The sequence below is a fragment of the Lactuca sativa genome, chromosome 7 (genome assembly GCF_002870075.4).
Source record: "Lactuca sativa cultivar Salinas chromosome 7, Lsat_Salinas_v11, whole genome shotgun sequence".
Taxonomy (NCBI): domain Eukaryota; kingdom Viridiplantae; phylum Streptophyta; class Magnoliopsida; order Asterales; family Asteraceae; genus Lactuca; species Lactuca sativa.
Window position 1 is genome coordinate 95,816,441 of NC_056629.2, and position 16,651 is coordinate 95,833,091.

The 16,651-nt window shown below is 40.4% G+C and overlaps 1 protein-coding gene across 1 annotated transcript; it reads right to left on the reverse strand.

Moving 5' to 3' along the window:
- Nucleotides 1-282: 282 nt before the first annotated feature.
- LOC111885058 (proline-rich receptor-like protein kinase PERK8) lies at nt 283-3,480 on the reverse strand. The gene is made up of 2 exons (XM_023881350.3): nt 2,318-3,480; nt 283-1,493 (listed from the first exon to the last, which is right to left on the reverse strand). The coding sequence occupies exons 1-2, from the start codon at nt 3,465-3,467 to the stop codon at nt 490-492; spliced, it is 2,154 nt and encodes a 717-aa protein (XP_023737118.1). The 5' UTR covers nt 3,468-3,480; the 3' UTR covers nt 283-489.
- Between the last annotated feature and the right edge of the window lie 13,171 nt (nt 3,481-16,651).

The following is a 16,651-nucleotide window of genomic DNA, read 5'->3' on the forward strand; positions in this document are numbered from 1 at the left end:
GCAAGAAAAGGTTCAATATAATGGACACAACATTCATGATAATAGATATTTAATTTGGGTTAAGAGAAAGAGATAAAAAGTCCGTCTGTGAGACAAAATAACCTTTTTGAGTAGGATCTCATTGGAAGAAGGTAAATGGTATGAAGTTATTGCTAAACCTTTTTTACATTTGTTCTAATAATTATCCTCTATAAACTTTTTTTGTAGAATCCAGGGACAGTTTTGAAAGCCAAAAATAATTATTCAACAATCATTCTTAAACTACACACTATCACATCCATATACAACTCAACATAAATTATCTTTAATGCATGAGTACTCCAGTTTTATGACAATGAAGATGCCATTCTTGTGTTTTCATTAATGTTTTGCTGATTACAAACAATTCCAAACAATTCAATAGGAGAGTTTGAAATACCTGAGTATGGCATTCTTATCTTTTCTTTGAGGGTCTGCTCTTTTGTTATCAACCATTCCAGTATTCCACAATCATTGTTCTGAATGCGGCTGCAATAAACTATTCGTTTTCTCTTGTATAGTCAATACAGACTGAAGATCGAATACAACATCAGCCATTGTTGGACGCTTCTTTGATTCGATATGCAAACATCCCTCAACAATTTGAGCAAACTTCTTCAAACAATCTGGGGATATTTGATCCCTTATACCTAAATCAACTATCTGATTTAGATTATCCTGTTCGATAAATTCGTGAGCCAGTTGTACCAAACTATATATCTCTGAGTCATCATCTCTATTAATGACATGCCTCCGACAGAGCATTTCCAACAATACCACACCAAAAGAATAAACATCAGACTTCGTTGTCAGCCTACTACTCATGTAATACTCTGGATCCAAATACCCCAAAGTGCCTACAACACATGTGGTGACATAAGCAAAATCATCATTAGTTGATGGCTGATTCGTTGCAACTATTTTGGACAAGCCAAAATCTGAAATTTTAGCAGCCCAACTTTCATGTAACAAAATATTGGAGCTGTTGACATCACGATGTATAACCCCAAAATCAATCCCTGTACCAGTGTGAAGATAGTCTAACCCACGAGCTGCACTTATGCAGATCTTGAGTCGTTGAAGCCATGAAAGAGGGGTACCAAGCTTATGTAGGTGGTCTTCTAGCGTTCCATTTGGCATATATTCATATACCAGTATCATTTCATCTTCATGATTACAATAACCAAAAAAAGACACAAGATGACTGTGACGCAACCTGGAAAGCAGTTCAACTTCCGCCCAAAACTCTGATGCCCCTTGACTTGACATGGAACCCAACCGCTTAATGGAAGCAACGACATGACTTGGTTCACTGACAATAAGACCTTTGTAAAGTTTTCCAGACCTGCCACGCGCAATTACTAATGATTCGTCAAAGTTATTGGTTGCTATGAGAATCTCAGCAAATTCGAACTTACGGCATGGGTATGAGCGCTCTATGACAGAGACAGCCGTTCTACCAAATATTCTTTTGCCTGCAGATAACAACAAACAATTCATTTCTCATATAAGGTGAGTACAGACTCAAGACCAACCCCGACCTAAGCCATTGTATGAATCACAGCTTTAGTTAATGCTATCTTGAAGATAATGATGCTCTCTTAATTGAAGAACCATACCACAGTCCAGACTACAAGAACACATGGATCCTCAAAACTTTGGGAATTATAAATTTATCAAGCTTGAGAGGAAAACAATTAAACCAAGGATACAAGTTTTTGAGCAAAGCTGTTCAGAATAAGGTCTTAAAAAATCAATTTGTAAAACATGGATGACATCCACTATATTGTACCATGGTGAATGCTTCTCATTGATACCGTGTTTGTAGTTTAGCGAGAGCAAGACGTTAAAAGGTGAGATTGTGAAGTAGTTAAAAAGATATTGTTTGTGGTTGACCACATATCACTGATCATGCAAACTTAAAATATCTGTTTGTCAAATATTTTAATAAGCTTTTTGTTTCGGTTAATTTACATGGAGAGAAACTACAAAGTATGAAGTTGTTGCTTAGTATTTTTTTCAAACACTTTAATTAAATAGTTTTGTCCTCAAAAACTCCGGACAGATATCAGATATGAAAGCCATAAACAATTATTCAGCAATCTTTCTTTACCTACAAACAGTACATCCTTAGAAAAATCAACATCAATATGCCTTAATGCGTAAGGAAACTTTTGTTTTCTCATATTGGGAGATGGTATTTTTATATTTTCATTAATGTTTCAATAAATGGAAAGATTGATGGGGAGTAATTTAAAGAATTTGTACATACAACTCAATAGGAGGTAAAAATATATACCGGAGTTCTCTATGTTGGAGGTGAAGGTCAACTTGTCAACCACTCTACCAAGTATTGTTCTCTGTGAAGGTTGCAACGGACTATTCATGTTCTGTTGAATGGTCAGTAGAGACTCAAGACTGAACAAAACCTCAGCCATTGTAGGACGCTCCTTTTGCTTGTTGTGCAAACATCTCCCAGCAATTCGAACAAACTCTTTCAAACTTTTCGGGGAGATTTGATTCCTTATACCAGAATCAATTATATGTTTTAGATTGCCTTCCTTGATAGATTCTTGAGCCCATCTTGCTAAATTATGTTGCTCTTCATCAAGTCTCAAATCCAGTGCAGGTCTCCGACAAAGAACTTCTAACAAAACCACCCCAAAAGCATAGACATCAGATTTCCTTGTCAGCCTTCCAGTAAACGAGTAATCAGGATCTAGATACCCAAAAGTGCCTTTAACACGTGTGTCGACATATGTCAATGGCTGATTCGTTGGACCTATTTTAGACAACCCAAAGTCTGATATTTTCGCCTCCCATCTTTCATCTAACAGAATATTGGAACTCTTCACATCGCGATGTATAACCCCGACATTAATCCCTGTACCAGTATGTAGGTAGTGTAACCCACGAGCGGAAGCTACACAGATCTTGAGTCGCAGAAACCAAGAAAGAGGGGTACCAAGTTTGTGGAGGTGGTCTTCGAGTGTTCCATTTGGCATATATTCGTACACAAGGATCATCTCTTTTTCATAATTACAATAACCAAACAAAGACGCAAGGTGAGGGTGATGGTAGTTGGAAAGCATCTGAACCTCCGCCCAAAACTCTGATGCCCCTTGACTAGACATAGGATCCAACCGTTTAATGGCAGCCACGGAAATACTTGATCCAGTGATGATGTTACCTTTGTAAACTTTTCCAAACCCCCCACGCCCAATTACTAATGATTCGGCAAAATTATTGGTTGCTAAGAGAATCTCAGCGAATTCAAACAGACGGCATGCCTGTTGTGACAATTCTATGGAAGAGCAGGTGGGGTTAGAGGGTTGAGATTCGTCGCTATCGTCAGAAAACATACTTATTGATGAAGCAGAAGTGAAACTTGGAGCGTTTTTGCAACTTTTGTTGAATTGGAGAAGAGAAAGATAGATGGATCGAGGCATGGAGCCCACCCAGACCGACAGAACATATATATATATATATATATATATATATATATATATATATATATATATATATATATATATATATATATATATATATATATATATATATTTACTTTGCTTGGTCAACTCGAACAGACTGTTCATTTTCCATTGTATAATAGATAAAGTAAAAATATAAAAGAGAAAATTACAAATTTAGCCAAATACATTATTATTTTGTGAAAAACAGCGAAAAAAAACTAAAATTGTATTTTTAGCCACTAAAATCGCAGATGGATATAATCCATCTGTGATTTCGTCATTCCATCTGCGAACGTACAAGTGGCTAAAGCATAGCCACTTGTATGTTCGCAGGTGTTTTTTTTTATTTCGTTGTATATATAGCCCCTTTCCAGCCTAAAATCGCAGATGGACTATGTCCATCTACGATTCCTCTCTATTCACCTATGATTTTGTGTGTGTGTGTTTTTTTAAATTTTGACTACGAAATTGATAGGGTTTAATTACGAAACAACCTTATTATATATAAAAAATTTCAAAAATTTTGTTATTTCTTTGGAAATTTTGTTTAAAATCTCTTTAAAAAATGAATGAATATTTGGTTTGCGTTGTAACTCGCGGGAGGTGGAAAGAGAGAGTTTCTCTAAAAAAGATAGTGAAAAATGAAGAAAAATCATTTTATACAAAATAACTACAAAATCACAGATGAAATGTACAAAATCACAGATGGACTGTTCCATCTGCGAAATCACAGATGGACTTAGTTCATCTGCGATTTTAAGGGCTAGTTTTGTAATTTGGGTTATTTTCCACAAAATAATTAACGTATTTGGTTAAATTTGCAATTTTCTCATAAAAAAAAGTCGCTCAAAAATCTGCAACTTATATAATAGATAAAGTAAAAATATAAAATAATATAGCCTTTAAAAAAAAAGTATTTCTAAATATTATTAAAAAAAATCTTTAATTTATTAACAAAGCAACACTACAAGAAAAGTCTTTATTAATGACTAATTTTTAGCGACGACCTAAAATTTTGTCACTGAAAGCATCTATTAGTCATCAGAAATTAAGTGGTCACTGAATTTTGGTAATCCCACAAATTTAATGACCAATTTTATGTGGTGGTCACTAACTCAGTCACTAAACCGTGAAAAAATTAAACTACTTTCGTTTCATATCATAACAGCTATTTTGTGACTAAAAATAATGGTCACTATGTTAACTATACAATGACTAAGAATAATGGTCACTATTGATGAGATTAAAACTTAATCTAGAAGATCGATTAGATCTTAAACAGGTAAATAAATATTAAACAGTAAGAACGAACGCAAAGCAAAGAACAACTCAAGGATGAATCAAACGTGTCGAATGATTATAAAATAAACCCTCAGAAGAGCTCGATCAAGAACATCAACTGTAGAGGGTTAGAGGTTTACAAGAACGATAAAAGAAATCTGAAAATACTATCGTAATCGTTACTTCTGAATTGTTAACCTAATATGCATGCAAGCATATCTTTATATAGTAAACCTAGCAAACTCACGGTTGGACAGGCCCAAAACCAGAGCACAAAATAAATGGACTAACAGCCGAGCCCAATGACACAATCTTCAAACGAGTCTTCAACTCAACAATCTCCCCCTTTGCGTCAATTGGAGCGAGATCTTCACTTTTTACTTGGGCCAGCAGCAGCACCAGGTACCTTCTTCTTCACGGTCTCAAACAGACGAGAGATCAGAGCAAGTATCGTCTGCCTGAATCTGATGTACCATTGGATCATGTCGTTGAAGTACTTGACATCGTCTGCTGCATTCTACTTACACCTTCGGATGATTGACAAAACATGCTCAAGACAAGTAATGGTGTAAAGATGTTTATCCGCCAAAGCAAAGAGACATTTCTGTCCTTCTGCTCTAGTGAACATGATCGAATTACGTCTCGGGTCGATCTTGCCCATTTTCATTTGATTGAGATCACTGGCCGATCCCACAGGAGCTATCTTCGGTTTCTTCTTGAAGACTGTGGCAATCTCCTGATCCATAAGGGCTACCTCCATGATGTAACAAACAATCATCCTCTTGAGATGGTCTATAATAGGACCATATTCTGCTTCGTTTGTCAAAAGGATGTTGTGCAAAACGATCCAATCATGAGGGTTTAAGTTCGGTAAATCTGCCAAAGATATAAGATGTTCGGTTCTAGCAGATCCTCTTATTACCCTGAACCGAACGTTGATGAATCTCCCTTCGGTATAAGGCTTTAAGACCCGAACGTTCACGATCTTCTGAGCGCTCCATGTCTGATATTGTGGTTGAGCAGCCTTCAGATAGAACTCAATAAGCTCCCTATCGACCTCAGGGTTCGGATGAGGGACTTCATAAATATTGGAGAAGGCGTGGAAGATAAACGCCTTTCGAGTCAACGGCATATCGAACTGCGAATCGACAGAGTTATTGCAGTCGAAGGATATCACCGGTTCGAGCCATAGGATGCTAGGAGTATCTATGGCCTCCTTGATCATTCTCTCCCGAGTCCAAGCAGTGAAAAGAGTCTTCCTGCTCTCGAGGAGATCGTGGACTTCTTTCTGCTTGCGTTCGGCTTCTTCAGCCTCTCGCGCCACACGAATATTGTCGTCTTCCACATTGCGACTGTTTTTGCGTTTAAGCAAGTCAGCAATGGTTTTCTTGTCATCTTCATCTTCTTCCTCAGCTATATTCTTTCCTTTGTCCTTCACACCTGAACCCGAAGCTTGACCAGTCGGAGGTGGTTCGGTTGTGTGAGCAGCTGTTGAGGAAGGAGGTGGTTTTGATCCGGACTTCTTCCCTTCTCCCCCTTGTTTCGGATTGGACACGAAACTAGGTAAGCCTTCGATTTTGCTAAGAAGGTCCATGGCAGGAGTAAGTTTTTCAGCAAGGGTTCGCCTCACCGAATGATTGAGAATGAGATCGTGTGCTTCCAGGATGTTAGATAGGGCAGCGTGTACATCCGAAACACAAGTTTTTATGACCTCCCGTTCGGATCGAAGAGCTTCAAGTTGTTGCTGATAGTTTGAAAGCTGAGTGCTCTTGACCTTAAGGGCGGTGGTTTTGCTTGCTAAAACGTCCATTAATGAGTTTTCAGCTGCGAGATCCTCTTGAAGCTTAGCGAGGCGCTCATCAATGGAGGCACGAAGGGCCGAGTTGTCATTGCTAATGGATTGGCGTAGGATAGCGAATGACTGTAACTCCGTTGAGACGAACGTGGCCAATTGTTGAACGATTGGTTCCAACGTTGTCTTTGTGGCGTCATCACTCTCCTGTAAGGATTTCAACAGGGAAGAGGCGTCAGTGAATAGTTTATCGACTTTTGCGGTCGCAGCCTCACAGGCTTTTGTGGAGGCATCAATGGCGGTTGTGGCTGAAGCAACAGAATCCTGCTGAGCCCTAGAGAAGGCGTCAACAATCTTCTGAAGAGCGGCTTCAGAGAGAGAGGACTGAGTGTTGGTGGATGACGCAAGAAGTAAGTCAACCTTCTCGTTTAGCTCATTTAGATGCTTCTTTGTTACTGGAGCATCGTCCTCATCATCACTTAGAACCTGAAACGGACTAAAGTAGACCGAATTGAAGGTCATGTTGTCACCGCCAAGGAATGGGTTATCTCCATCAGAGGCATCATCTGGAGATGGTGGAGGTGGTGAAGCTGGGGGTGTTGTGGTGTGGGTAGGTTCAGGTTGAGTGGTTGTGGGGGGGGGGGGGGGTTCGGGTGGTGGTTGAGTATGGGTAGGTTCGGTTGTATGCTGGGTTTCGGTTTGAGGTGGTTCGGTTACGGGTGATGTTTCGGTTGCACTGGTATGAACCCCCGTATCAGATACGTTGGTTGTAACCTTTGCAGTTGTGGTAGTGGTATCTGTGAAAATGGATGGTGGTATAGGGAAAGAGGTTTTAGGAATGGTGGTGGCGGGGTTTATGGTGGGAATGGAAGTAGGGATGGTTTGAGGAGGTGAAGGAACTGGTGAGACATGAATTTCCATGTCTGGGGTAGGTGATCGGGGTGGGGTGTTACCTCTGGGAGGGGTTTCGCCTCTTTGAGAGCCGTCCGAACCCGAACTCTCGTTTTCTGAGTCACTCGAAGAGGAAGCGATTACAAGCTTTCGCTTCGGTTGAGTCTTCCTTGTCTTCGGTTGTGGGGACTGTGCCGGTTTTGTTTGTTTCCTCTTCCTGGGAAAAGGACCTTTAGGAGCCTTAGTCACTTGCTTCCCTTTTTCCGCCTTTTTTCCCCTAACAGGTTTGTCAGCGTCATGGATTGACTTGAGCATTTCCTGTGTTAGAACCCTAGGACCAGACGCCTTGAATTCCTTTATCGTCCGGATGATCCTGCTGTCGGACGGAACATCGCCGTACATTGTCTCCAGAATAGAGCCAATGAACGAGAACTTGGATGCATCAGAGACGATGATCTTCATGGTATGAAAAGTACCGATCGAAGACATCGATGCACCTGCAGCAGTGGGAATATCGAATTTGTCCATCGCCCATTTTGTTATGATTGTCCAGAACCGGGCATACGACACCTCAGAGTGTCGTGAAGAGGAAGAAAGGCTCTGGATGAGTTGTTGCCAGAGAAGCAACCCATAGTCCAGATTTACGCCGTTGTAAACGCCATACATAATCGACAGGAACAGTCGACTTGAACCATCGGATCCTGAGCTCCGTTCAGATAAGCCCTTGAAGAGGACTGTAAACATGTCGTTCCATTGCGGCGGTAAGCAGGATTTCTTAAACTTTGCGACGGAGGGGAGCGCCTCTGTGTATCCCATGTTGTAAAACATGTTGTAGAGATGCCTAATTGGAATCGTCTCCGGATTAACTTGTGAAGGATCAGCAGCCAACCCTAGCAGTGTACCAAAGCGTTGTCGAGAAATGGAGGTCTTGTGATCAGCAACCTCGAAGAATACCCGCTCGACTGCTTTGTCGTAATGAGCAGTCGCATACACCTGCGAAAGAATCTCCATGGGCACAGACTCAACCCTAGTAAGTGCATGAGCGATCTGGGAGTACTTCAAGCACTCGATGATCGGCGTCATATAAGAATCATACGACAGAGGAGTGAGGTCGATCACCAAGCATTGTTGTGGACGTATGGGAAGGATGTGTGAGGTAGCATGGACTGAGGATGATTCTGCCATTGTTGAAGGTAGAAGAAGAAGATGAACAGTGAAGCTTTTGGGAGTTTTTGCTCTCTTGGAAATTCCGGATGCAGTAAAGAGGTAAATGGGAGTATAGACTGCCTTTTATAGTGGGTGAAAGGAGAGAGAAAAATCATTTCAAATCTTCTATGGAAATATGAAAAGGTTTCCGGAATGACAGATGCGTGATAGTTAAGGCATGCGATGATCACGTAGGAGAGAGAGAGTGTCAGATTCCTAGGATCACGCCGCCCAACAAGCGCCGTTTCAGAACATACCGTTTCAAATCCTCACGCGCCTTTAAGTGCCAGAGAGATGTCGCTTGAAATTCGCACACGCGTCCATGATGTCAGTAAAAGTATGGGCATTTCAAATTCACATGCGTTCCCTTTTTACCGTCGTTTGAAATTCAATCCTTTTAACTCCCGCCTGAGTCAGCAACCCTTCGTCTTATCTTTTAAATGGCATCTTTTGAATTAAATACCCACGTGGATGATTTTTGACCACAGCTTGATAATTAAACACCAAAGCAATAATACAGCCTGTAATTATTAGTAACGGAATTTTGGAAAATCAAAGATTTTCGTGCAAAGAGTGTAAAAAGAAAAGAAATAAAGCAACTCTTTTTTAGGAATGACTGTGATGTTAACAATGACACGCAACAATGGATCCCGAGCACGAATCTCTTCCTTCAAGATCAAGAGAGACCTCAAAGTGTTAATGTGGTTTCCCGTTGAATGACGATCAAACATTTATTAATAAATGTTGAAAGGTTTCTTTTAATAAGGCTACTTAAGGGTGGCTTTCGCTTTGATTCAACAATTCTAATCTTGAAATAAGAAAGAAAGTGAACAAAGTACTTGTGAGACCGGTGTAGTCTGTTGAACAAGTAGGTAGGAATTAATTTTAAATTGGCTTGGAAAATAATAAAATCTCAAAAAAAAAAAAAAAAAAAAAACTGGATCCCAAGGGAAGAAATGTTATGGTGTTTAACAATTTCATAGGAATCACACAAAAATAAAAATTTGAGATTTCAGTAGGATACATCCGTCAATTCGTTGGTGAAAACTTGAGCAAATTTATTGTTCACCGTCAATTCAGATTTGGTGTTGAATGTTGGGTTTCACTCAGCTCGTAGTGGCACGAAACTGAGATCATAAACACAGTTGTTGTGTAACCATAAACCTCAGTGGTAATTTCTAAGAGTCTCAAGGGTTACGTTGATGAAACGAATGTAATGGAGAAACGTAATGGAGATGGTGTGAGAAAGTTAAGTACCTCTGCTGCGAAAATAAGGACCAAGCAGAAAACTCTTATCTCATGTGAGAAGAGAGTGAGGTAGCTCATGATTAGAATAAATGTTATAGCCTAACTGGGAAGACAAGGTTTGTTTATACCAAGTCATTAAGGCTATTATTCAGAATCTTATGAGGCTTGGGACACATACAACAGCATGCTTCTAGGGACACTTAAGTAATCCAACAATTATATCCCCATAAACGAACTAACACACAAACAAAATTAAAAGAGAAAAATATTTTTGGAGTTTTTGAAATAGATTAAAAAAAATAAAATAAAAAAAATAAGCAAGAAAAAAATAAGACTTGGAAAGAGTAAGTAAAAAAAACTTTGGAAAAATTTGAAAAACCGAACCCGAGCGTTCGGTTGGTTTCGGTTGAAGAAAATTTTGAAAAACCGAACCCGAGCGTTCGGTTGGTTTCGGTTCAAGAAAATTTTGGAAAATCGAACCCGAGCGTTCGGTTGGTTTCGGTTCAAGAAAATTTTGGAAAATCGAACCCGAGCGTTCGGTTGGTTTCGGTTCAAGAAAATTTTGAGAAACCGAATCCGAACCTTTGGTAGGTTTCGGTTTTGGAAAATTTTAGAAAACCGAACCCGAACCTTCGGTAGGTTTCGGTTTTGGAAAATTTTAGAAAACCAAGGAATTTAGACATACAATCAGAAAATACTTTTAACAATAAGATAAACAACTTTGTACAAGAAATATACAACCAAGAAAACTACCTTTGTGGTGATGAGCGAGTCAGATGATTTAACCGAACCTGAATGTTCGGTCAATTTCGCTTCTTACGTTTGAGGTTGAGAGGTAGTTTGAGGTACTGACTCTGATTCCATCATACCTAGCCCTTGTAAAATTCTGTTGAATGAGGCTTCAGGAAGAGCTTTGGTAAAGACGTCAGCCAGTTGATCAGTGGTTCTTACAAAGTGTACTTCGACGTTTCCATCTTCCACGTGATCTTTGATGAAGTGATACTTCAGTGCTATGTGTTTGGTTTTAGAGTGTTGCACTGGGTTATGACAGATCCTAATTGCACTTTCAGAGTCACAATATAGGGGGATCTTCTTCATAGTCCATAGTCTCGAAGTTGACTCTGGATCCAAATCACTTGGGAGGTGCAAGATGCAGCGGCTATGTATTCCGCTTCGGCAGTAGACAACGACACGCACGTTTGTTTCTTTGATTGCCAGCTAACCAACTTCCCGTCAAGGAATTGACAGCCGCCAGTGGTGCTTTTTCTGTCGAGTCCACATCCTCCAAGGTCTGCATATGAGTAGGCTTGAACGAAGAAGCCTGAGTTGGATGGATACCATAGACCTAAGGAGGCAGTTCGCTTGAGATATCGTAAAATATTCTTTACTGCAAGCAGGTGAGGTTCGCGTGGGTTTGCCTGAAATCTAGCACAGTAACATACAAAAAACATGATGTCAGGCCTGCTAGCAGTAAGATACATTAGTGAGCCTATCATTTGACGATAGAGCGTGATATCAACAGCCGGTTTATCTAGAGATGGAGTTAGTTTGGTGCCGAATGCCATTGGGACTTTGACATTGGAGTCTCCCATCATACCAAACTTTGCTAGGAGAGTCTTCGTGTAAGCTTCCTGATTGATAAAGATGCCTTCGGGTCCCTGTCTAATATTTAAACCAAGGAAAAAGTTAATAGGACCCATTGAGCTCATTTCAAATTTAGTCTCCATCAGCTTTCTGAATTCAACTGTTAGGCTGGGATTCGTTGAGCCAAAGATGATGTCATCGACATAAATTTGAACTATCATAAGGTGGTTACCTTCCTTTTTGCGAAAGAAGGTTGGGTCAACCGCACCTTGTTTGAATTTGGACATCTTTAAGAATTTAGTTAGCGTTTCATACCAGGCTCTCGGAGCTTGTTTGAGTCCATACACAGCTTTATCCAGAATGTAGCAATGATTCGGATACTTTTCGTTCACGAACCCAGGAGGTTGCTCCACGTACATTGTTTCTTCTAGTTCTCCATTCAGAAATGCACACTTGACGTCCATTTGGAAAACTTCGAAGTTTTTGTGAGCAGCATAAGCAAGAAAGATTCTTACAGATTCGAGCCTAGCTACAGGAGCGAAAGTTTCTTCATAATCAATCCCTTCCTCCTGACAATATCCTTTTATCACCAGACGAGCTTTGTTCCTTATCACGTTCCCTTCCTTGTCCATTTTATTCCTAAAGACCCATTTGAGACCAGCAACCGAGGCATCTGGAGGAGTTGGAATGAGGCGCCAGACTTTGTTCCTTTCAAATTCGTCCAGTTCGTCTTGCATCGCTTGAACCCAATCGGAGTGATCGAGAGCAGTGTTAATTGTCTTCGGTTCAACTTTGGATACGAATGAGTTAAACATGCAAAACTCAACTTTAGAAAATAAGGATGTCTGTTTTGCCTTTAGTTGTGATCGGGTCAGGACCTTTTCAGAGACATCACCAACCACTTGAGATATAGGATGATCTCTGGTCCATTTGGTGAGAGGAGGGTAGTTTGGATCAAAGGTGGGGTCCAGTTCAGCATTGATCATTTCTTCTGGCTCGGATTGGCTTTCGTAGTCGAGTGACATATCAGCATGCTCCCCCTCGATAGATGAGCTTTCTGGAATGCTTTGAGAAACTTGAGGTTCAGAGGTTTCTTGTGGTGATGGGCTTTCAGGCGTTGATGCACCTTCGGTTGGTGAAGTACTCTCGGTTGGAGAAGTACTTTCGGTTGGAGTTGGACTTTCTGGAGCAGTTGTAGAGCTTGGCTCCCCCTCAACATGTGAGCTTGGCTCCCCCTCAACTGAAGCATCGTTGGACGGAGGTTCATCAGAATTCGATCCTCCTTCGTTCATTCTTCTGGCAGCTTCTTCGACAATTTGCTTCATATGGTCTACCTTGTTGTCTGCTGCGCCTGCTTCTGAGAGAGTAGCTTTCTCTGGTTCGTCAAAGAGCTCCATAAACTTCTCGTATAGATTAGCAATCGAGACTGTGATTTGGCCAGTTTGAGGAAAGATTTCCCCAGCTGTGTCTTCTTTGGCCTGTAGCTTTTTGACATAGCTATCATCGAAAGTCATGTAATAGGTCTCTTCGATTTTCCTCGAACGCTTGTTTAGGACTCTGTATGCTTTGGAAGTAAGAGAGTAACCCAGAAAGATTCCCTCGTCGGCTTTGACATCGAACTTGTTGCGGTGTTCTTTAGAGTTAATGATGAAACACGTGAGCCGAACACGTGGAAAAATTTCACATTGGGCTTTTTGTTGTTGAGAATCTCGTAAGGTGTGAGCATGAAGCGCTTGTTGAGATATGACCTGTTCTGCGTAAAACAAGCAGCAAAAATAACATCAGCCCAAAAATAAAGAGGTAAGGAAGCGAAACTTAGCATAGTTCGGGTAGCTTCACACAAAGATCGGTTTCGTCTTTCGACAATCCCGTTCTGTTGAGGTGTGTAGGGAGCTGAGAAGTTGTGACTTATTCCCTTTTCTGCCAGAAATTCTTCAAATTCCCTGTTCTTGAATTCCAGACCATTGTCGCTCCTGATGTTGCGAACGACCTTCTTGAGTTGTACTTCAATTTGCTTGATGAACACTTTCGGCTTATGAGTCGCTTCAGATTTGAGCTTTAGAAAGAACACCCATGTAAATCGCGAAAAGTCATCAACAATAACAAGAATATACTTGCTACCACCGATGCTTTCGATAGATGATGGACCACACAAATCAATATGAAGTAATTCGAGTGGTTCAACAACTTTAGTGTTAATTATAGATGGATGACTTTGACGACTCTGCTTCCCCATTTCGCATGCAGCACACAAATGATCTTTGTCGAACTTGAGCAATGGAAGACCTCGAACATGACCTCCAGTGACAAGTTTGTTGATATCTTTAAAGTTGAGATGAGAGAGTCTTCGGTGCCACAACCAGCTTTCGTCAGATTGTGCTTTTGATAACAAACATATAGTTGGGTTTCCTTTGATGGGTTTAAGGTTTAGAGGAAACATTTCACCCTTACGCTCCGATTTGAGAATTACTTTCTTCGTCTTTTTCTCAATAATTTCAGAACCTTCATCGTCGAATGAGACTTTGAGACCTGTACCTCCAACAAGCTGAGATACACTGATGAGGTTTTGTTGCAGTCCTTCCACATAAGCCACCTTCCTTATAGTAAAATCACCATTAGTAATCATTCTGTATCCCTTTATGGTGCCGAAAGAGTTGTTTCCAAATTTGACGTTGCCACCATTTGTAAGAGACCTGTATTCCCTAAGCTCTTCTTTCCTCCCTGTCATGTGACGCGAGCAGCCACTATCGATGTACCATTCTTCGTCAAACTGCTCGTCACTTATAACCTACAAAAATTAAGCAGATTTAGGAACCCAAAGTTTCTTGGGTCCACGTGAGCCTTTCACAGGAACAGGAATAGTAAGAGAGATGTCAACAAGATATGTTCGTTTTATGAGTGTTGTTTCATCTTTCTTTTTAATGGTAAAGACTTTTATTTTATTAGGATTAGGTGTGTTTGGTTTAGACTCTGGTTTAGATGCAGAAACCTTCTGTTTGCCCTTTTGTTCAGCTGACGAATGAGATTTTTGAGAACGAACAGAATGAGCTTTAGAGCAAGATGGAGATGAATTGGAAGAATTAGAAGAATTAGATGAATGAGAAGGAGTGGGCTTAGATTGAGATGACTTCTTGGCTGGAGACTCTAGGTGACCCTTTTGCTTTTGATCATTGGTGGGACTGACCTTAGAGTTTTGATTTCCTTTAATTACAGAACCGAACCTTTGCTTTCGGTTGAAGTCGTTCTGTGAACCGAACCTTGGCTTTCGGTTGGAGTCATCCTTAGAACCGAACCTTTGCTTTCGGTTGGTATTCTTTTCCGAACCGAACCTTGGTTTTTGGTTGTTTTGGTTCTCTTGCCCTTTAACAGGATTATTCTCAACCTTCAGATTCTTGTCTTGATGTGAGAAATATGCATTCTGGGATTGCCAGAATTGTTTCCTTTTAGAGAGATTCTTCCTGTATCTCTGGTTCCTTTCACGTTTCTTATTCCTCATCTGCTTCGGTTGATGATGGATATTGGCTTTCATTTTTGGTTTCTCCTTGGCTGGTTCACTTTGGACTGTGGGAGTTTCACTTTGAACTGACGAACTAGAGGGAACATCTTCTTTTGCTGAGCTTCCATTCTCTTGAGGAATGTCTTTCGTACCACTGGTACTTGGCACATCGAAATTATCTGGCTTGTTCAAGGGTTCTGGTATGTATCTACCTTTACTAATCCATGAAGTCCTTTCTGACAAACCTACCGTTTCATCTGCATTATCGATTGGAGCTGACCAAAAGAACTCATCGCAGCCATCAGCATTATCTTCGTTTACAATAGCTGTGAGTTCAGCAGTCTGATGTTCGGTTACTCCTATGACCTTGTACACTTGATTTGGAGTGGTTCTGACCTTTTGATATACAACTGCTTTTTCTGCTAAGATCGGGGACTTTTGTTGGGACATTCGAGCGAACTCCACTGAATTTTCAGAAATTAAATTCTTGTGGTTTTCAGGTTCGCTTTTCACAAATTCTGAGTAGTCAACCGTGTCCTCTACAGAAATTTCACTCATGTTGTCATCCTCATTAAGCTCAGATGCATTTTCAACATCAATTTTGTTTTCTGAGCTCAAGTTGGCGTTTAAAGAGTCAAATTTTTGTATGGTTTCGGTTCTCAGTTTAAGTCTATCATTTTCATCCAAAAGGTTTTTGAGCATGTCCTTGTGGTCCTTGGATTTAATGAAAGATTCAATTTTGTCCAGTCCATACATATAGGTCAGATTGACGTCATCAGATGATATCACACTCTCATAATTATAAGCTTCAACATCGATTTCATCCTCCTTAAACTCAAGGAAGGGCAAAATCATGCGATGGATCTTTTGTCCTATCTCACAATCCAAGTGAAGCTGAGTAATATTAGTATAAAGACGTTTTGCAATCAAACAAAAAACATTTCGCTGTTTTAACAACTTTAAATTGTCTCTCTGTAAATAAATGTTTTCGTCTTTTATTTTAACTAATTCAGACTCCTTCAACTCGATCCACATGCGCCGCTCCTCACTCTTCGAAGACACCCTGCTTAATTGATCAGTTAGGTTAGAATTGGTGACTCGAGTTTGGGTTAAACTGCTATCTAGATGTGAGATTCGTGAATTAACATTTTTTAGTTCTTTTTCATAGGAGCTTTGTGGTACTTTAAATGAAACAAAAACCTATTGTACCTTCTTGATCAGTTCATCGAGTTCGTTGAACTGCACGCTGAGCGGTTTGGCCGTAAAGCACATATCCGGTTGCTCATTTGGTTCATTGCTTCCACCATCAGTGTTGTATCCCCTCATATGAGATACTTCAGACACCATCAAGTACCTGTCTCCACTGCTCTCCTCTTTTGCCACACAAGCCTTTCCATGAGAAGGCTTCCTCACTTCATCGTCCTCGGAGTCGGTTGACCAAACTTCCACGCCACCGAACTCGTCATCAGCAACCGAACCCTGCACAATAAGAGCATTCATGGAAGGGTTAGCGGTAGATTTCTTCTTCCTCTTCTCATCGAGCTTTTTCTGCAGCAAAGTTTCCTCATCCTTTTCCTCATCTTTTTCAGCCATCTTTTTGAGGACACAATCCTTAGCATAGTGGTTTTTCCCACCACAGTAGTAACAACTTACTTCAGAATC